This window comes from Pollachius pollachius (genome assembly GCF_949987615.1).
Source record: "Pollachius pollachius genome assembly, chromosome: 9".
NCBI lineage: Eukaryota > Metazoa > Chordata > Actinopteri > Gadiformes > Gadidae > Pollachius > Pollachius pollachius.
In genome coordinates, this window is record NC_136942.1 from 3937277 (window position 1) to 3959362 (window position 22086).

At 48.1% G+C, this 22086-nt stretch overlaps 1 protein-coding gene across 5 annotated transcripts in view; it reads left to right on the top strand.

Annotated features, from left to right (window-relative positions):
• Positions 1 to 22086, top strand: part of cep290 (centrosomal protein 290) — a 47550-nt gene that overhangs the window by 5252 nt on the left and 20212 nt on the right. For 4 of the 5 annotated variants that reach the window (XR_013812124.1, XM_079744128.1, XM_079744130.1 and 1 more), the window contains 24 exons: positions 833 to 1015; positions 1225 to 1314; positions 2021 to 2143; positions 3349 to 3466; positions 4289 to 4458; positions 5315 to 5477; positions 5837 to 5937; positions 6038 to 6104; positions 6870 to 6973; positions 7701 to 7785; positions 8328 to 8458; positions 9024 to 9194; positions 9732 to 9881; positions 10132 to 10247; positions 10366 to 10468; positions 10712 to 10942; positions 13253 to 13426; positions 14162 to 14273; positions 15018 to 15229; positions 15968 to 16119; positions 16865 to 16976; positions 18610 to 19065; positions 20708 to 20872; positions 21478 to 21588. Coding sequence is in view for 4 of the 5 variants with exons in the window: in XM_079744128.1 (XP_079600254.1) it covers positions 833 to 1015; positions 1225 to 1314; positions 2021 to 2143; positions 3349 to 3466; positions 4289 to 4458; positions 5315 to 5477; positions 5837 to 5937; positions 6038 to 6104; positions 6870 to 6973; positions 7701 to 7785; positions 8328 to 8458; positions 9024 to 9194; positions 9732 to 9881; positions 10132 to 10247; positions 10366 to 10468; positions 10712 to 10942; positions 13253 to 13426; positions 14162 to 14273; positions 15018 to 15229; positions 15968 to 16119; positions 16865 to 16976; positions 18610 to 19065; positions 20708 to 20872; positions 21478 to 21588 (3600 nt within the window). In the remaining variant the exon portion in view is untranslated. The remainder of the gene's footprint in view (positions 1 to 832; positions 1016 to 1224; positions 1315 to 2020; positions 2144 to 3348; positions 3467 to 4288; positions 4459 to 5314; positions 5478 to 5836; positions 5938 to 6037; positions 6105 to 6869; positions 6974 to 7700; positions 7786 to 8327; positions 8459 to 9023; positions 9195 to 9731; positions 9882 to 10131; positions 10248 to 10365; positions 10469 to 10711; positions 10943 to 13252; positions 13427 to 14161; positions 14274 to 15017; positions 15230 to 15967; positions 16120 to 16864; positions 16977 to 18609; positions 19066 to 20707; positions 20873 to 21477; positions 21589 to 22086) is intronic. The other variant, XM_079744129.1, reaches the window with a different exon arrangement.

Genomic DNA, 22086 nt, shown 5'->3' on the forward strand with positions numbered 1-22086 from the left:
ATTATTAAAATTTGAATCTGCCAAACATAACGCAGCGAAGCGTACATCCACAAACTCAACCCAGCTTGATCCTTACATAAACCCCAGCACAATAACATTATTACCGGCTATGGTTAATAGCCGTCCAAGTTCACACCCCATGTCGCCAGGTTCGTGACCCCGACTACATGATATAAGAGAACACATGATAAACTAACAACATGGTTCCAAAACTGCATAGAGTTTCCAGATGGGCAGAGCCACTGGCTGTGGGGTTGTTAATATACCCCCTGTTTTTAAAAGCATTCTGGATGTCTCTCCTCGTAGGCCAGAGTTTGGTCCATCCATGTCCCGTGGAGATGGGTAGTGTGGGAATCTCTGGGATAACCTTCTCCTTCCACTCCATCTCGGTTGTCTAATAGTCAGAGAACCCCCTCTGTTAAATAGGGATAAACTGAAAAGTACTCTTTGTTGATAAGCCTATGTATTATGTTATAATTGCCAGGTATATCAGCAAAAGGCCCCAATGGGCTTTTTAGAGAGCCAGTGAAGCCAAAATTGGGTTTATTTAGTTTAAAAGTCTTGAGCTAACCATATGGACAATGATAACAATAACCATAGCCTTCCATTTGTCTTATTATTAACCTGTATTTATTATGAACCTATTAGTTGTAAGTACTTGCCACTTGTTTCTATGAACATCTTTACTGTAGCGACAGCGATACTTGGCGGTTTCTCTTTCCTCAGACAAATGTACTTGTTGTAAGTCTCACCAGCCTTTTAGGGATAAACCACTGTTGCCCAACCGACCCAACCCACCGTTCTAACTGTCGGTTGGCGTGGGTCGTCCTAGCATTCGGAGGACGACAGGGCCCACCTGCGCACGGAGAACGAGCAGCTGCGGCAGGACCTGATGGACTCGGTGAGAGAGATGGAGGCCATGACAGACGAGTATAACAAGATGAAGATCGTGGTGCAGCAGACGGACAGCATCATGGACCAGCTGAGGAGAGAGCGTGACCACGGCAACCTGCAGGTGCAACGGCAATACGAAAAACGTTCCGTTCGGCCGGACCGCTTCTTAGCAGCGCATCAAGTCTGTTTCGGCTGAACCCCATCAGGGTCAGAGTACCGTTGCCTGAAGGGCACTTCCTGTGGGATGGCCCATGGCTGGGCTCAGCATGTTGTTTCTAAGGTGTTGCTGCTAAGGTGTGGTTGCTAAGGTGTTGTTGCCGTTGGTCCCAGGTTCGAGCGCTGACAGAGCAGCTCCAGCGGCAGGCGGACGAGGAAGATCCCGTCATGGCCGCCGTCAACGCTAAAGTGGAGGAGTGGAAGGTGGGCCGCCGGTTTTGGTTGTGTGACGTTGTGTCTGAACTGGGACTGAAAGTCACGAATCCTCTTACTGTTCTCGTAATAGCCGTCGTATCCACACTTTACTGGGGTCAACTTCCCTAGGACCCAAAAATGTTCAAGTGAAACCTTGTAAAGGGGAGAAAAGGAAGACAATCTCTATGTAACACGATGATAAATAAAGGCAAAACAATAATTAATAATTATACCCATTTAAAATACTTCGTAGTGAATTCAGAGACAGATATGTGTCATCTGAGGTGCAAGTGCAGATAGGGGGGTACGACCTCTTGCTCAAGCACGGCGCAACATGTAGACTCTGGAAATCTAGGTTCAAACCCAGAACCTTCTGCCTTGGAGTTGGACCGCTTAGCAATTATACCATCAGGCCCGTCAATACACCAACTTACCCCTGCTTATACTAGAACAGAAGCAGGCGCGGCCGGCAACACAGTGGCGTCAGCTCTAAGCAGGTTTGCTAGGCTGTGTCTGCGTTGTGTTCCCTTTAATGGGGAATGACACACCAAAGAGAGGCTCCGCCGACGGTCCCTGTCACAATACATAACCCCCCTCTAAAGATGAAAGACCAATGGTGCTAAAAACAACCCTCCAACAAAGTTAACCCAGTTTAATTGATTTGGTGTGTGTTTGTCCTTTCCCGCTGTCTTGTTTCTCATGGGACTTTTCAAAGAGAGTGCTCTCTGCGAAGGATGACGAGATCCTGGAGTACCAGCACATGATCCGCGACCTGCGGGACAAGCTTCGGTCGGCCCAGGGCGACTCGGACAAGACCAACATCATCGCCCTGCAACAGGTGTGTGGGCCTCGCATCTACAAAGATGGATCTTTAGATCTTTTGTTTTGAATAGCTTCCTTAATTGTTCCATTGTATTGTATTATTTACATGTATTCAGCACTCGAGTTGAGGGGGGATGGCATCCCCCTTTGGAATTAAAATGGTCAAAATCATCCCCCTTATGAAACAGCCATCCCCCCTTCCCATCCCCTGTTATTTTATTTATTAATGTGGAAATATTACCGCTATTTCATTATAGTGGTTTCCATTTTTCAATTCGGCACAACGTTACTTTTCCCAGGGACAGATTTGACAGCGTTACTGCATTCTCAGGCAGTATGCTATTATTAATTAATTAATTATTATTAATAGTGCCTTCACGAGCTCTCATTCCACACCGTACGAGACAGACACAGGTAGCGTGAAGCTGTCTCTGCAACTCAGACATCACTACCGCAGGCAAATCTGTCGAAATGAATACACGCATGTTTAAATATTTTCAACTCAATGAAAGCCTTTTAGACTATACAATTCTACAAAATGGCTACGCTTTTCAACGTGACGTGACGCCATTATTGTCTCATCTCATCACATTTTCCATGTGTCCAGTGATGGCTAGTTACAGCGTTTCATGCAGCCTTCACTTAAGTTTCTGTCTCTTTTGTTCTTCTTCTTTTGTTTCCTTTGCTTTCGTTTTTTCCACGCTTCTCTTACATATTTTCCGTCATTCCCTCCACCACCTCCGCTCCTGGCTAGGTGGTGTACGAGCTCTGCATCGTAAGTGTCTGCCATCCTCTCTGTTTGACTTCATTCCTCCCGTTTCCTTTTCTCTTCTCCTTGCCTGTCGACTCTCCCCATCTCCCTTCACTCCCTGCCTCTCTCTCTCTCCCAATGCCCCCATAAAAACTTTATGACTGAAGGTCACCATGTGTGGACTTCATTCAGTGATTTGTCGCAGGGCGAGTGACCCTGCAAATTGGAATCACTGCAAGGAGCGTGCAAAAGTGGCGCAACGTTGGGGCCACATTTTGACAATGGCGAATGCTATGCCCGCACTTGGACTGACCGCGCACTTCACAAACGGTGCATCACGGCGACCCTGCGTTCCATTTCACTTAAGCCCCCCGACCCCATTATGCCCCAGCGCCCCCCCCAACACCCACCCTGTCTCCTCTGACTTGTGGCGCTGTGATTTGACGCATTGGGGTCGTATGTCTCCAAAGGCCGTACAGGAGAGGGACAGCCAGGTCAAGCTGCTGAGCGAACAAGTGGAGCAGTACACCGGAGAGATGGAGAGGAACGCCCGGCTCATCCACGACCTAAAGAAGCCGCTCAAGAAAGGTGATCGCACGCACACAGACAGACAGACAGACAGACAGACAGACAGACAGACAGACAGACAGACAGACAGACAGACAGACACGCACATTGAGACAGACAGACAGACAGACAGGCACGCACATTGAGACAGACAGACAGACAGACAGGCACGCACATTGAGACAGACAGACAGACAGACAGGCACGCACATTGAGACAGACAGACTGACAGACAGGCACGCACATTGAGACAGACAGACAGACAGACAGACAGACAGGCACGCACATTGAGACAGACAGACAGACAGACAGACAGACAGGCACGCACATTGAGACAGACAGACAGACAGACAGACAGACAGACAGACAGACAGGCACGCACATTGAGACAGACAGACAGACATAAACGCACACAGACAGACAGGGACTGAAAGACAAACAGACAGACATGGACTTAGACATACCCACAGATAGACAGACACACACACACATTCACAGACACGCACGCACATGAAGACAGACAGACGTGCACATAAACACACAGACGGACAGACAGAAAAGCACACACATGGACAGAAAGACAAACAGACAGACACGGACTTCGACATACCCACAGACAGACAGACAGACACATACTAGGTTCTCTCCATGGTCAGAGTCTTCGTGTTATTGCTACATCCCCGTAGCGCCTCACCATAGGAGACAACGTTCTACATTTATGGACAACACCTTACGAGCCAGAACATCCCCCCCCCCCCCCCCCCTTCCCCCCGGCGTTTATGACCTGAGGAGGATTTTACTGTCAATGTAAACGCGTTTGTGTGTCGGCGGTGGGTGGGGGCAGGCCCGTCCTCGGCCGCCCACCGCAGGCTGGAGGAGCTGGAGGCCAAGGTGGTGGCGGCGGAGCACGGCGCCCAGGAGGCCCGCCGCAGCGCGGCGCTGGCCGACCGCGACGCCGCCGACAAGGACCGCGAGCTGAGCGAGACGCTGACCCGCGTCCGGCTCTACGAGGCTGTGAGTCTGCGCCTCCGACGCTACACTACACAACATGACGCTACTACACACTACACTACACAACATGATGCTACTACACCCTAGACTACGCAACATGATGTTACCACACACTACACTACACAACACAATGTTACTACACACTACACTACACAACATGATATAACTACACCCTAGACTACACAACATGACGCTACTACACACTACACTCCATAACATGATGTTGCTACACACTACACTACACAACATGACGCTACTACACAATACACTCCATAACATGATGTTGCTACACACTACACTACGTTACATTACGCCATGCACACACTACACATCACATGAGTCTTAAACACACAATACACTAAATAACATTACAGTAGCACAAATTACACCACATAACATTACGCTATGCACACACCGCACTACACAACATGACGCACGCCTCACTACTCTACATAACATTACGCTATGCACACACCGCACTACACAACATGACGCACGCCTCACTACTCTACATAACATTACGCTATGCACACACTGCATAACATAACGTAAAACGTCACCCGCACAAGTACAACGCTGTCCCCACACTACATAGAGGTAAAGCTATGGGCATATTGTACTGCACCACGCTATGTTACACAACTACACACACACACACACACGATGCAGCGTCTACTAGCCCCTTCCAAGTATCTCCCCAGCCACCATACATTTGACTCCTGTTTAACGAGCATCTGTCTGCTCCGGGAAGAGGAGCAGAGGGCAGGAAGGGAACCGCTAATGGTGTCACTGTGATTTATGAAGAGAGAATAACAATTGACAGACGAGCGCAACCCGCCCTCTCTTTATAAAACCACAGGGGACCGACGGACTGGAAGCAGCCATCACGGAGATCAAAGAGGGCAAGCGCCAGATGAGAATGAAAGACCGTGAGACAGAGTCTCTGGCGCGGGAAATTAACGGCCTGGCGCTCAGGAACAACGAGCTCCAGGACGAAAACGAGGCGTTCAGAGAACGGCTAGGTGAGCTTCTTAGGATATACACACGTAAATTGACAAGGCAATTCAACTTTTATTTTGAAAAGTCCTGAATGGCAGCTGCAGTCTCAAAGGGAAGAACCCTTGAGTGAGAACACAGATGGTTGGTTGGATGCTTAGGGGAGCAATAGAGCAAAATGGGGAGACCCAGTGGGAGTATAAACAGGCGAACAAAAGTTGGAAAATAGTGGATTAGTTAAGCGTTCTAAATGAAAGTAGCCAAGTAACCCTAATTCATGCTTTATTTGGAACTCTACTGAACTCTAACTTTGGATACCCAAGGAGCTTAAATCAGGGGAGATAGACGACATAAACGACCGCATGTGCTTTTGTGTCTATAAAAGGTCTGAGCCCCAAGGAGGAAGTGGATCTGTCTGAGTTCCTTCATGCCAAGAGCCTCCGACAGCGGCAGTACAAAGCGGAGAACCAGGTCCTCACCAAAGAGGTTTGGACCGGCGCCGCACTATTATCAGCGTCATTCTCTGGAGGAGCTTTCTGTTTGTTTCTTTATGGCGCTGGCTGACCGTGGACCTTTTTTTGTTCAGATCGAGCGACTTGAGGAGGAGCGGCTGGAGCTGAAGAAGCAGATCCGTCGCATGGTGACGGGCCGAGGTGAACTCCGCGACCTGACTGTCGCCGTTAACGTTGACCCCAGACACGGACGGGTCCCCGGTCTCGGGTGTTTAGGTTCTGATGTGCGATGCAGCGTGTTGCGTCACCACGAGAGCCTGACCAGCATACCATCCCTGTCCTTGTTTTCCCGACTCCTTACTTACTTCACCCAGAAGTTTTGTTTTATATTTGAATAAGTGATTTGTATTCATGAAGAGTTATGTATTCAAATCACTTATTCATATAGAAGACGAACTTCTCCTGGAAGTAAGTAAGGAGTCGGGAAAACAAGGACAGGGATGGTGTGCTGGTCCAATTACAATTAGGGCATTTAGCAGACGCTTTTATCCAAAGCGACTTACATCGGTTAATATGCACATTGACACACCGACGGCAGAGTCAACCATGCAAGGCGACAGCCAGCTCGTCAGGAGCAGTTAGGGTTAAGTGTCTTGCTCAGGGACACATCAACAATCAGCTAGGAGGAGCTGGGGATCGAACTAGCGACCTTTCGGTTACAAGGCAACTGCTCTACCTCCTGAGCTAAGCCGAGCTGGTCCAGCTCTCGTGGTTTAGAGTAGAGTAACTTGGTTTGGCAGATTTTATTAACTTGAACATCAACAACATAATCAACCCCCTTGTCAGTATGTTTAAATGGCAGCTGTGATTAAGATCCTTGATTGAACAAACAATCTTCTTCAACCTACAATCCCAGCTGGTTTAACGTGTCTAATCTCCCTGCTAACCATCCATCTGTATGTCCAGAGCCGGGGGGTTCCACCGCCGCGCAGTTGGACCAGAGCGACGCGGGGCCAAGTAAACTGCTGCTCTTTGACCTCCAGGAGAGCGCAGACAAGATGAAACGGAAGGTCAGCGCCTCTTTACTACAGGGAGCCAGGGGTCTTTACGAGCATGGCTCTTTAGAGTAAGAGGCCTCTAGAGACAGGGGCCTCTACAACCAGGGGCCTTTACAACCAGAGGCCTGTCGAACCAGGGGTCTGTAGAACCAGGGACCTCTTCAACCAGGGGCCTTTACAAACGGGGGCCTTTACAACCAGGGTCTGTGGAACCAGGGGCCTCTACAACCAGGGGCCTGTAGAACCAGGGGTCTGTAGAACCAGGGATCTTTAGAACCAAAGTCTGTAGACCCAGGGGCCTCTACAACCAGGGGCCTTTACAACCAGGGGCCTGTAGAACCAGAGGCCTGTAGAACCAGAGGCCTGTAGAACCTGGGGGTCTGTAGAACCCGGGGTCTGTAGAACCAGGGATCTTTAGAACCAAAGTCTGTAGACCCAGGGGCCTCTACAACCAGGGGCCTCTACAATCAGGGGCCTCTACAACCAGGGGCCTCTACAACCAGGGGCCTGTAGAACCCGGGATCTTTAGAGTCAGGGACTTCTAGAACCTGGGATCTTTAGAACCAGGGGTCTGAAGAGACAGGGACCTCTAGATCCAGGGGCCTAACACACAGCCTCAGCCCGGAACGAGCCAAGATATGAATAGCAATCTATTTCAGATTGCATCTCCGATCTCACAGATATCGGAGGTGAGGGGTATCGGAGAGCAGAGTGATGACGCTTCTGCTGTGTTTTATAGACGGAACACTTGCAGAAGGAGCTGAGTGACAAGGAGAGAGACCTTGAGCAACACAAGATCCAGGCCACCCAGCTCCGGGTCAAAAGTAAGAAGGCTGTTCTTTAACTGACGGAAAAAACAAACATTGGGGTTTATGGACACTTAAGTGGGTTGAGTTGTTCAACTCGCAGCCCAAAGGTATTTTGATCCCCAGTGTCCTAAACATGTATGTTCCTATGTAAGACTCCCAGAGCTAGATAACCCCTAACCCCTACCTGCTTCTCCATAGCGTGTTTCTTCATTCACCATGAAATATATATATATTGTCTAAGCCGCTGTTTTTCGGGGTGGAGAAAAAGCTCCTCTTAATTGTTTACACCGTAGATATATGTTCTGTATGACATTTTTTGTAGTGTTGCATTTTTTTGTCTTTTATATTTTTTGTCTCTTTTTTTTAATTCATAGTACTGTCATAGTACAATACTCACCGCTTTGACACAGGGATCTCCCATCTGGGAGAAATACAATATTTCATGTGAATGTTCCCCTTTCGACATTCAACAACGTATGGTATTGAAGTTCATGTGCAGGCGACTCTGACCGGCCCTCACACTCTTGCTCTCCCTCCCATTGACCCCTACTCTTCAGTGGAGGAGGTGTCAAGGGTCAAGAGCGACCTAGAGGCCACACTGACAGAAGTCCTCACAGCCATGAGGGCCAATCAAGAGCTGGGGGCTCAGGATGCTGTCGCCGCCCCCTCCCTGGAGAGACTGCTCAGAGTACGTAAACCACGTCATAAGATGTCCATGCGCGTAGTCCCACCACATCAACCGCAGCAGTACTCACGCACGACACAGCCCAACCACACAATGACTTGGTCGGTTAGGATAAAAGTCTCAACATTAAAGGGGACATTTTATACCACCAGGTGGGTGTGGGATTAGCCGTTTCCAGCCGTTTCGAAAATCTGCCTCTTCTGACATCATAGGTGGGCGTGTGTACCTTGATGTATGGCAGATAGATGAGCGACGTTTGCTACAGTCCCCTGGGAAGGCTGGTAGACTGATCTATCAAGCCTAGGTGGACACCACCACTTGTGATGTCAGAAGAGGCAGATTTTCAAAACTGCTTATCATACTCACACCTTGTGGTATAATATGTCCCCTTTAACTATGTCAGTTCGTCGATCCTCGGCATGAGGTTATCGGGCCTTAATGGGTTAGAGGGCTTTGTTCTGGGACACCACATTACATGGGCTCTGCTCAGAACAACAGTCATACATTGACACGGCAGTGCAGCACAGTAACTGGTCATTCACAATCCGAATCTTCCCCACCATCCCAGGCCATGGGGGGCAAGGGTTCACCCGCCTCTAGCAAGCCCGAGGCGGTCTCCCACCTCCAGGCCCAGCTGGACCAGATGACGGGCCGGAACCAGGAGCTCAGGCAGGAGCTGCGCCTGGCCCGGGAGGAGACCGGCGAGGCACTAAGTGGGCTGGCCAAGGCTCAAGTAAAGGTACTGGTCTGCTTGTCTGTCCGGGAACGTGTCCCTTGTTTTATTTATTTGATTCCCCTTTTTTCCCCAACGTTGTAGTCCACGTGCTGTGTGTTTGTTCTCAATTTAGTCCATGTGTTGTTTCTCCCTTTCCATCTAAAGGACCACAATGGAAACAAGCCTTTGGGCTTTATTGTGTTTTTTAAATTCTTTTGAACACTTCTGTTCATTGTTGTTCAATAAAGTTTTCAATCAAAAATCAATCAATACTGGGATGACCCGGATCTGGTGGCACTGAGATGACGAACCACAGCATTTATATCTCTCGGACAATGTGCTCTGAGTTTCCCTGTTCAGCCGATGTGTTGTGTTCTGTCCTATCCACGATTCCTGCACTCGTGAACTCGTAGATGATCACACTGCTAGCGTTATGTTGTTTTGTTAGTTTATTGATCGTACTTGATCCTGGATCAGATTGTGTTGGAGACATGATGTAGTTCACTACAGATCGTATTGGTCATGTGACTGTGTTGTACTTCCTGTCCGTGTGTCTTTCAGGTGACTCAACTGCAGGCCGAGGCGGAGATCCCGAAGCAAACCTCTAGCGAGTCCCCAGCGTTCCGACCTTTGACCCTGCCGGCGGATTTGGCTCCCTCAAGTGCAGAGATAATCAGCACCCTGAATGAATACGCCATTCGCCTCCTCCAGGTCACTTCAGTTTATCCTCCTTTGTTTGTTTGTCTCTCTGATTGAGATATGCTACGGGTATGGCCCATGTCACTGTGCTATGTAATAATTTTGACAAATGTATAATTATATGGAATAAAGTATAAGTATATGAATATATGACTGTGTCCAATGTCCAAAAATATATACATTTTTCCTAATGTGCAGTATTTTGTGCAATAATGTGTCTGCCATCACAGCTATATAACAGTATGTGTTTGTTTTTTGATAGGAGGTTAAAAACAAAGAAGAGTCAGCCGAACAGCTCACGGCCGCTCTGGAGAAGTACAAAAGCAAAGTGGGGGTTATCTTCCACCAGCAGGGTCTGCTGTACAAAGAGCATCTCAGGTAGGTCCAACGAACGACCTGTCCACCGGACCCCCAATGTCACCACGCTCCATCTTTACCGTCCTCTCTCACAACTTCTGCTGTCGAGCCATCTCTCCCATTGTTTTTGTTGCCACAGTGACAAGGAGGCATGGCAGAAAGAGAGAGAAACGTTTGCAGAACTGAAGAACAAGATGGAGGAGCAGAGGGATGTGGATAATGTGAGGGTCCAGGAATTCAACGTGAGTCGAACCCACCAAAATTAGGGTGGAATTATGGCTAATGGATATGCATGTGACCCAATGATCCGGGATATTAAAACGTCATTATCAACTGAAATAAACTAATAGAAATAATATTATATATGGATTACCAGATGACTCGGAATATTTAAGCCTTCTAGCCTCTCTGGAATTACAATAATCAGAATTTGCTTTTGATAGAAGTGTTTTGCTCGAAACAAAATGCCCGCATCTTTGAACCAGAACTTGCTGGAGACGCTACGGAAAGATCCGGAAGAGGTGCGGCGGCAGTTGGCGGAGACGGTGAGGCAGGTGACGGTGCTGCGGGTGAACGAGAAGACGCTGTCGCGGCGCTACACCCTCCTCGTGGAGCAGGAGCAGCAACTCCGCAAGGACAACAGCAAGCTGAGGGTCGAAAGCGGGCACATGCAGGTCGCCGTCACCGAGAGGATGGGCTACCTGCAGAGATACAAGGTACAAGTAGGCGGGACTCGTAGAGGTACAAGTTACCATGCCCTGTAGAGGTACAAGTAACCATGACCTGCAGAGATACAAGGTACAAGTTGACAGGACTCGTAGAGGTAAAAGTTACCATGCCCTGTAGAGGTACAAATTACCGTGCCCTGCAGAGGTACAAGTTACCGTGACCTGTAGAGGTACAAGTTACCGTGACCTGTAGAGGTACAAGTTACCGTGACCCGTAGAGGTACAAGTTACCATGCCCTGTAGAGGTACAAGTAACCATGACCTGCAGAGATACAAGGTACAAGTTGACAGGACTCGTAGAGGTAAAAGTTACCATGCCCTGTAGAGGTACAAATTACCGTGCCCTGCAGAGGTACAAGTTACCGTGACCTGTAGAGGTACAAGTTACCGTGACCTGTAGAGGTACAAGTTACCGTGACCCGTAGAGGTACAAGTTACCATGCCCTGTAGAGGTACAAGTTACCATGCCCTGCAGAGATACAAGGTACAAGTAGCCAGGACTCGTAGAGGTACAAGTTACCATGCCCTGTAGAGGTACAAGTAACCATGACCTGCAGAGATACAAGGTACAAGTTGACAGGACTCGTAGAGGTAAAAGTTACCATGCCCTCTAGAGGTACAAGTTACTGTGCCCTGCAGAGGTACATGTTACCGTGCCCTGCAGAGGTACAAGTTACCGTGACCTGTAGAGGTATAAGTAACCATGACCTGCAGAGATACAAGTTACAAGTAGCCATGACTTGTAGAGGTACAAGTTCACATGCCCTACAGAGATACAAGGTACAAGTAGCCATGACTTGTAGAGGTACAAGTTCACATGACCTGTAGAGGTACAAGTAGCCATGACTTGTAGAGGTACAAGTTACCATTCTCTCTATAGGTGCAAGTAACCATGACTTGTAGAGGTACAGGTTACCATGACCTGCAGAGATACAAGGTACTAGTAGCCATGACTTGTAGAGGTACAAGTCCACATGTCATGTAGAGGTACAAATGACCATGCCAGTCTGAGATACAAGGTACAAGTAACCATGACCTGTAAAGGAACAAATTACCATGCACAAGGTACAGGTCAAGGTACAGGTTAACATGACCTGTACATGGGAAAGTTGCCATGACCTCTACAGTTACAAGCTAACATAATCCGTAGAGGTTAAAAGTACAAGTTACCATGACCTGCAGAGCTACAATTCAGCATGACCTGTAGCAGTACAAGTTAGCATGACCTGTGGAGTTACAAGTTAGCATGACCTGCAGAAATGCAAGTTAGCATGACTTGCAGAGATACAAGGTACAAGTTATCATGACCTCCAGATATACAAGGTACAAGTTAACAAGACCTGTAGAATTAGGTGCCATATGACCTGATTTGTATAGCTACAAGGTTCAAGTTAGCATGACATATATACTGATACAAGGTGCAATTCACAATAAGAGAGCAACTTAACCTAGTTGACAACTTTTTGACTTCACATGGAAAACCACAGCCTACTCCACAGATTTCCAAGGCCCGTTTACATTTAGAGATATGATATCCATATCTCGATAGCCTAAAAACAACACTCTCTTATTCCAAGGAATGGTGGACATTTTCTTGAAACATAATCGAAAATATAAGCCTTACGTTAAACGACGGGTATGTCACATTTCAGATTCTTGCCAACATTCCCATGCTCTGATTAAATAGACATGTTGTTTGATAGGGTAAGGGTTATCAATGTTTGCAATGTTGGCCATTTGAAACTGGGAATTTAGTTTTGTGGGAGAATCATTTCACAACCGTCCATGACATGATGAAAGGAAAAAAGGAAAAATATAGGATAAAAAGGATAATTTGGGCCTCTTTATGGACAGGAGAGGGAACACATGCAAGAAAGAGAGGGGTAATGGCCTTTGTATTCAAACAGGTGTTTCTTGTTGAGAAGGAGAAAGTCTTATGCTACAGAGATCTGGACAAGGCAACAGCAGACGCCAGGAGTTTTGTTTTAAAGAACAGCAGGGCATTGAAAACAGCCGTACATCTAAATCGTAGCTGTACATCAAAAACACAACTGCATATAATGAAAAACAACAGTACATTGAAAACACCAGAAGGCCTCAATTTAAAACACACAAACATGTAAAGCACCCCAGTACATGAAAGACACAACAGTTAATTTAAACACAGGTTAACAGTATACATGCATTGGGAGGCAAAGCAGTGACACCCCATAACCCTACCACCCTAATCATACCACAAAGTATTTACAAAGATCGAATGCATGCCAAGTTGAAACATCGGTTCCCTGTTGTTTCCAGGAAATGGCAGCGTACAGGATCACAGCCCTGCAGAAGGCTTTGGATGAGAGCGTTCCTTCCTCCGACCTTGACCAGGCCAACAAGCAGTATACAGAGTTAACTGTCAAATACAGAGACATGCTTCAGAGAGACAACCACATGGTGCAGAGGACTTCCAGTCTGGAACATCTGGAGGTACTCACACGTTCCATTTCAAAGATTCTCGTTTTTGGGAGCATCTGTTTCTTTTTCAAACTCTATTACCGGTAAAATGTTTGAAGAGCAACCCCCGACGCTGAAACACCATCGCACATGAAACGCTGGTACTACAATCTAAACTTGAATTAATCCGGCTGGAGAGAGGGGGGCTTTGCTCGGTGCCAGCGGGGGGGGTTTCTAATTGTTCAGGACAGGGAGACAGGACAGAAAACGAAAAGTGGGTTGAAAGAGTGAGGCAGTGAGGTGGAAGAGCACTGAACGGGATGGGGGCTTCTCGGGGGGGGCTGTGTTCTAGGTCAACCCTGTGCATTTTTCCAAGTTCCGTGTGCTCGTACTGAGCTGGGAAAAAAATATTTTAAGTATGCTTCCCCATCTGCTTGGAACAACCTCCAGAAAGACTTAAAACTATCAGAACTGATCTTATTTGATGCCTTTGGCTCATTATTTGAGGCCTTATTTTGTGGAAATATTGGACATTGTACCTATGTATAATTCCTCACTTGAATTCCCAAAAGGGTCTTTAATTTGTGTGTAAATTGTGCGTTTTTTGTTTGCATGAAACATATATGTATCGTCTGTTCCATGCTGCCCTCTTAGCCAGGTCTCTTTCGAAAAAATAGATCTTAATCTCAATGAGACTTTTACCTGGTTAAATAAAGGTTAAACAAAAAAAAGTATTGATGTAACATGTAGCGCGATGCCTCCCCGCAGCAGGAGAACGCCTCGCTCCGGGAGCAGATCTCTGAGCTGGTGAAGGAGCTGGAGACCACCAGGGAGAAGCTGAACACCCTGGAGCAGGCCTGGGAACACTGCGGCATTGTGGGTAAGCAGACAGCCAAGGCCGTGCGAGGCGGCCTTATCGACCGCTTTTATCGCTTTGACCGAACGCCACCTCCAATCATCACATCCAGGCAGGGGACTCGTCGATAACTCCATCCTAGAAAACTATTTTAATGTGTTCTATATTTTATTATGGTTCTAAGCGCTGGCCAACTCTTGGAGGGCATGAGTTACTGAGAGAGTCTGTGTGCGGGTCACCAGCTGCTCAGGCCTTCAGGCGGCTAAGTTGTGACTAGGATGCTGGAGTGGTTATCTTAAAAGGAATTCATGATATGTCATGGAGCTATAAACTGTGAGCTTTATGGGCTGTGATCAGGTAAATGGTATTGTAATGAGAGCCAAGATCGTTTCAGAGGACGGCCGGTAAACATTTTCGTACTATTATTAATGTCTATTGTTATCTAATCTAAAAATAGGTGTGTTGACATTATCTTTTTGCAATAATAATGTATTGGGTACAAAATGTACCCTTATCCAGCACAGGTTGTGTTGATGTTGCGCCCTGGTTCAACTCTGGCTCCAGGGTGGGATACTTGCAATAACAGCCCTTACAATAAATCGCAATGTGAACGAGAGGGAAAAAGAGTCGTCCAAGCCAAGAGAAGCATACTTTTGACGCGCCTTCCAGCGGCATTCATCTTCCGACGTTCTGCGGTGGGGGTGTTGAAATTTCTTCAAATAATGTCTTCTTTTATTTATGCATTCCACCTTCACCCCTGGTGGAAAGCAGCAGGTGACGTCAGGGGCGTGGACAAGGTGAGCAAGGCGCTGGCCAACCGCGAGATGGCGTCCGCGTCCAGACGCATCACCACGCTGGAGATGAAGGAGCTGAACGAGCGGCAGAGGGCCGAACACGCGCACAAGATGTGCGAGCACGCCAGGAACTCCCTCCGGCACGCCGAAGAGCGCAACGCCGAGCTGGAGGCCAAGTTTGCAGAGGTAAACTCTCTCTCGCCCTCGCCCTCGCTCTTGCTCTCTGTCTCTCGCTCTCGCTCTCTCCCTCGCCCTCGCTCTTGCTCTCTGTCTCTGTCTCTCGCTCTCTCCCTCGCCCTCGCTCTTGCTCTCTGTCTCTGTCTCTGTCTCTCGCTCTCTCTCTCTCCCTCGCGCTCTCTCGGTCGCTCGCCCCTCCCCCCCTCCTGTCACTTTGACCCAAGGCCAAAGAAAACTCTCAAGTGATGATTGCTCTCTCACACACTGGGACCTTGGTGTTTATGCTCAGGGTTCCATAACTACAGTGCTGGTCTTTGTTTGACCTTGAAGTTTTAACATTCATGTCGTTATAGTCAAGGTTACCAGGCAAACATCTCCTATTCAGGCTGTTTTGGTCGGCTATTTTGGTCGAGTTGAGTAAATATTTTAGAAACGCAGATACTTCGATGTTATGAATCATTAACGGACAGAAAGGGGTGAAGGGATCTTGCTTCAAAAGCCAGCGAAACAATATCATATTTATTTTTGTTTTAAACGCCTTAGAATGTCTTCTCTGATGTTGAACATAGTAATCTATGACATTATGTCTCCATTATTAATAAAAGTGTAATTTTAAGAAAACCTTTAGGGATGATGTCAAATCAGTAGAGCAGAAAAAAAACACATTCAAGGGAGCCTTGTTTTCGATTGGCTCCATGACCCTCATGTCCCCCTCGTCCGTCCCCTGTCCGTCCGTCCGTCCTGTAGCTGACTAAGCTGCACCTGGAGGCCCAGCGCGTGGAGCGGGAGCTGAGGGACCAGCTGGCGGACTGCGTGAGCAGGGCCACCAGTGACGCCGACCGCGCCCGCGTGGCAGAGCTGGAGAAGGCCGAGGCGGAGCTCCGCTTCGAGGCCTCCAGGTGAACCACCGCACGCCGCTGTTAAGGGCTGTTTGTGGTCCCACGTTCACGCAGCGCTGTGGCCACGCAGACGCTTCGGCGCAGTCGTGAACCGTCACGGTTCCGCGCCGGGTTTTAGTGAGCGGACCAATCACAGCCCTTGCTGCTGCGTCGCCTCGACGGAAGGTTACGATCTTTGGGAGGCGCACGTCAGGCCCTTGCGGGGGACGCAAGGAGGGTCCGCGAGGACGTAATGGGTCTTGCGTTGCGTGAATGTGGGACCATAATCAGGCCTTTATTCCCACTTGCCTCCCGGGGAGATCTGGGGGAATGATTCCCTGGGTCGATCTGATCTTTGGATGGGTGGGTCTCATTGAATCGACCCCATTCTCAGTCTAATTGTTGCAAATTGAACCAAGTTCCCCTTTCTTGTAGTGACAAACTTGGGGTTGTGCTTCACTTGAGATTCATGTGAATCATTGGAAAGTTTCAACAAACTACTATGTTGGTGGTAGTCTTTCATTTTATTAAGGTGGCATTATTTTTGCAATTTGAAACAAACAAGGTGGGGATTCATTACAAATGTTCCATTCAAACCTCCAATGTGCCCGTAGGGGGTAAACATACGCCCATACGAGAAACACTATATAGACTTTAGATATTTAGCAACTTGCATACATTTGAACAAAAATGTGCACCTTGTGTGGGCTTGAATTGCCCCCTCCACAAACCCAGTTGTTATGAGGGACTTGGGTTCTCGCTGCAGGCTCCGAGAGGTGTCTGACGTGGCCAAGATGCAGGTGTCTGTGATGGAGGCCCGGCAGCAATCCAGGGATAAGGAGACAGAGTCCTTCAGGAGGCAGGTTCTGGACCTTCAGGTGAGGAGATAACCCGAGGATCTCTGTGTGTACAGACGATCCCCCAATCGGCACACGTGCCCTTTGGTAGATTGCAGCCCAGGTACTTTTTGAGAAAAAAGGTCATATGACATGTCGCAGATGTTACGCTATGTGAGGAGACCAAAATCCATGGCATCCATTCATTTGTTTTTGCACACTGGTACTGCCCGGTGTGCGTGTGTGGAAGGCAATCGTTTGACTACGTTGCATTGAAGCACATGGCAGCTGTCCCTTTTTGGAGACACGAAAACCGATGGATGATTGGTTGTAGGACGGCAGTGTCTCTCTGCATCAACGGAGTCATTGGCGGGGCATCCAGCTGGTTCATTAACCACGAGCAACAGGCCTCCCAGTCACGCAGCCGCGGCTCCAGGGTGGCCAACAGTCCTTCGCTGTCAAGGCTATCAAGTGGAGGCTTGTAAAGCGATATCATACCAGACGGAGTGCTGTTATACTGAGTATCAGCACAGCTGTGATTCGGTCGTACTGAAGTACTGGGTACTGGAGATGATCACAGCCGTGCTGATATTCATTATAACAGAACAAGCTCAAGGGGGAATTTCTCTTTAATGCAACCATTTTAAAAGCGTTATATAAGAGTGAACAGAAATAAGCGACAACCGATGAGGAATTTGTTCTTTGTTTACTAAATGATTTGGCTCCGCGAACGCAAATGGTTCCGAAACTGGGGCCGGTTGTTCAAGATTAAAACGTGACAGCATAAGTGCTTATTCATGCTTTCAGACATCACTCAATAATAAATGATTACAGGGTGCACCACAGAAAGTAGTTATGATAGTTATTATGATAATTACAAAATAATTACTGAAAAATGACACAATGATTACAGGCTTTAACCGGTGTAATCGATGCTAATGGTGGCAGTTGGTTATAAAAAGTAAACTACACCGGTTGAATTTTACTGGCGGGTTTTGCTGTTTTGTCTGTGACACAAACAAATGCTTGAAAAAACGCTTTCTCCGGCTGTCAGGGGTCATCCAGGGGTCAGGAAATGACCCCTGACAGGGGGTCACGGGGTCAGAATCACATTCCACGTAGAATACAATGAGGCCCTTGACTCCCCTTAAATGCTGGAGTTTTATGTGCTTTAGTGCCGATCTGGGGCGCTCTGGAGCTGATGTTCTCCCAGGAACGCTTTTTTAATGGAGTCTGCTGGCGGGAGTCTATTAGGCGCACAGTGAGAGGAAGCAAACACACACTCAAATAAAACCCAAGCAGCAGGCCGGCTGTGGCAGAGCCTCTGATGTTTAGCGTCTGATTGTGCTGTTTGTGGAGTGGGTGAAATGAGGGCCAGATGAAGGTCTGCACGTCCCGGCGGTTTGGAATCCGTGCGCCCGCCAACTCTTTAGTGTCGGTACCTGCGTGAAAATCGGAACACACGCTGAACAGCGGTCAATTAATCATGTCAATTATTGATATCGTTATTGGTTTTTCTTCCAGCGTTTCTTTTATGACTTTTTGGAGCTTTTTCGGGAGAATGTGAAATCGGAATGGGAGAGAGACACTTGATCGGTACATTCAGCCTGAAAACACCGATTTAGGGTCTTGCTCCCTTTTACAACTCCCCCCCCCCCCCCCTTTCCCCGCGCAGTCCCAGTCGGACGAGAAGGCACTCCTGGGCCGTCTCCACCAGCAGGTGGTGTCGCTGCAGCTCAGCGAGGCGGCGGCCCTGGGCCGTCTAGAGGCCCTGACGGGCCGCCTCCGCTCCCTGGAGGCCTACCAGCTCCGGGCGGAGCAGAGCCTGGACGCCGGCCAGCGCGCCCTCTACCTGGCCCGGCTGGACGGCCGCGACCGCGCCCGCCACCTGCGGCAGACGGTGCAGGCGCTGCGGCGGCAGTGCGCCGGGGCGCTGCCGCTGGCCCGGCAGGAGGAGTTCTCCCTGACGCTGACGGAGCTGCAGGAGGAGCGGGCCGGGGCTCGGCAGGAGAGGAGGGAGGCGCAGGAGCAGCGCAGGAGGGCGGAGGGGCGGGCGGAGGACCTGGAGGTGAAGCTGGCCGGTCTGGAGGAGCTGGTCGCCGCGCTGGCGGACGCCAAGGGAGGGCAGAAGGTGGGGAGGGGGGGGAGAGGCGACGTCGCTCGCCCTATCTGTAGCCTCTCCCTCGCTCTTGCTATCCGTCTCTATCGATCTGTCTGTACCCTCTACCCTTCTATCCATATCCATCTATCTATCGCTATACATTTATCCATATCCATCTTTCTATCGCTATACATTTATCCATATCCATCTTTCTATCGCTATACATTTATCCATATCCATCTTTCTATCGCTATACATTTATCCATCTTTCTATCGCTATACATTTATCCATATCCATCTTTCTATCGCTATACATTTATCCATATCCATCTTTCTATCGCTATACATTTATCCATATCCATCTTTCTATCGCTATACATTTATCCATCTTTCTATCGCTATACATTTATCCATATCCATCTTTCTATCGCTATACATTTATCCATCTTTCTATCGCTATACATTTATCCATCTTTCTATCGCTATACATTTATCCATATCCATCTTTCTATCGCTATACATTTATCCATATCCATCTTTCTATCGCTATACATTTATCCATCTTTCTATCGCTATACATTTATCCATATCCATCTTTCTATCGCTATACATTTATCCATCTTTCTATCGCTATACATTTATCCATCTTTCTATCGCTATACATTTATCCATATCCATCTATCTATCGCTATACATTTATCCATATCCATCTATCTATCTCTATACATTTATCCATATCCATCTTTCTATCGCTATACATTTATCCATATCCATCTATCTATCTCTATACATTTATCCATATCCATCTGCCTATCTCTATGCATCTATCTCTATGCATCAATCTATATGTATCAATTTCTCTATTGATCTATCTGTACCATCTCTCTCTCTTGCTATCGATCTATCTGTATCGACTCTCTATCCTTCTATCCATATCCATCTATGGATGGATAGGATACATCTCTATACATCTATCCCTATCCATCTATCTGTCTCTACACATCTATCTGTACCATCTGTCTATCCTTTTATCCATATGCAGCGATCCATCTCTATACATCTATCCAAATCGATCCATCTCTCTATCGGTTACATCAGTACCATCTCTCTATCCGTCTTCCATGTCAAATGATCTATCTACACATCTATCCATCTATCTTTCTTTATCCGTATCATCCATATATCTGTACCCTCTCTTTATCCTTCCATCCATACCCATCTATCTTTCTCTATACATCCATCATACCCATCTATCTTTCTCTATACATCCATCATACCCATCTATCTTTCTCTATACATCCATCATACCCATCTATCTTTCTCTATACATCCATCATACCCATCTATCTTTCTCTATACATCCATCATACCCATCTATCTTTCTCTATACATCCATCATACCCATCTATCTTTCTCTATACATCCATCATACCCATCTATCTTTCTCTATACATCCATCATACCCATCTATCTTTCTCTATACATCCATCATACCCATCTATCTTTCTCTATGCATCCATCCATATCCACCTATCCATCTCTATCGTCCAATTCTGCACTCTATCAATCTTTCTCTCTCTACCCCTCTTTCCATATCCATCCATCCATTAGCGCCATCCATCCATCCATCGCTATCCCTCCCTCCATCCCGTGTCCGTCTCTCTGTCTCCAGGTGGTGGAGTGGCACCGGAGGGTGGAGGAGGTGCGCCTGCAGGACATGCGGCGCGGCAGGGAGCTGGAGGTGCAGAGGGAGGAGATCCGCTACCTGAAGGGCCTGGGAGAGGGGCGGGAGCACGCCCTCCGCACCCTGGAGGAGGAACTGGTGACGGAGCGCACGGTGAGACACGCACACACACACACACGCACGGGCACATGAGCGCACGCACGCACGCACACGCACAATCGCCATGCTTTTGTCCTAACGCCTTTCATAAGCAGATGGGGGCTAGGGCTAGGCTTCTTGCTCAACCTCCCTCAAGGCTATGGACACGGGGATTGACCCAAGCACATTTGGGCTGGGAGTCAAACCACATGCCTGGGAGCAGGCATGTGGTTTGACTGAGTACACGTACCGATGCTGACGACTGTGTGTGCAAAACATACACATCAGAAGGACTCGGCCAGCATATTCCTCTTCCTCGAATATTTAGTCATGTTATAACCGGGGTAGTCCCAGTTGAAATGACTCTAATGAAATATGACCGGCTCCTTTTTCACAAGGGACTATAAAATATTCAGTAAAGCGTGAAGCATTCCGACAAAGCCCCGCTTTGATCTCCTAAGATAAAGGAAGCGTTTTTCCGAGCGAGGGCAGCCCGGTGTCTCCCAGCTCAGCGGGGGGGTCCCAGAAAAGGCAGGGGGGTTCATGAAATCCACAGAAGCAGCTGCGTGGCTTGAAACGACGCCTCTTAACTCCCGTTATAAAGAGAGGTGTGCTCCCAGCTCTGGGAAGAGCGGCAGGTTTCTTGGGAGCAGCGGGAGGTGGACCTGGAGCGCCGGCTGGACGCCTTCGAGAAGCAGCAGCAGCAGGTGGTCCTTGGAGCCTCCCAGCAGGTGCGGACGCCCCACTGTGTCCTTATTATTATTATTGTTATTGTTAATGTCGATGATTGATCCAGCGTCGTATGGGTTGCTCAGCGCTCCTGAGGAACGCACGCGAGGAACATGTGAGAACACGGATTGATGGCCTGATAGCGCACGCAGGGGTTTTGGCGTGTCATTTATATGAAAGGTGAATCATCGGCCTCGGTTCGGCCCCGCTGTCGCTGGTGGAAGCAAGGAGGGCGCCTGTTGGAACACATCGCACACGCTGCCCTGTTAAGAGATCACTTTTCTGACACGTCACTGATGGAAGCGTGAATAACTTTAATGTAAATTATTCATCCGTGATCATATCAGTTGCCAACCGCATACGTCCACGCCAAGATCATGTTCCTGGTTGAAGAATTATTGTGAAATGAAAGATGTTAGGCTTTTCAGATTTTTTTTTTTATGCAATATGCATTTGATCGCCCCATTTTGGTTCAGGTAGGTGCTTTAATGGAGGATAGG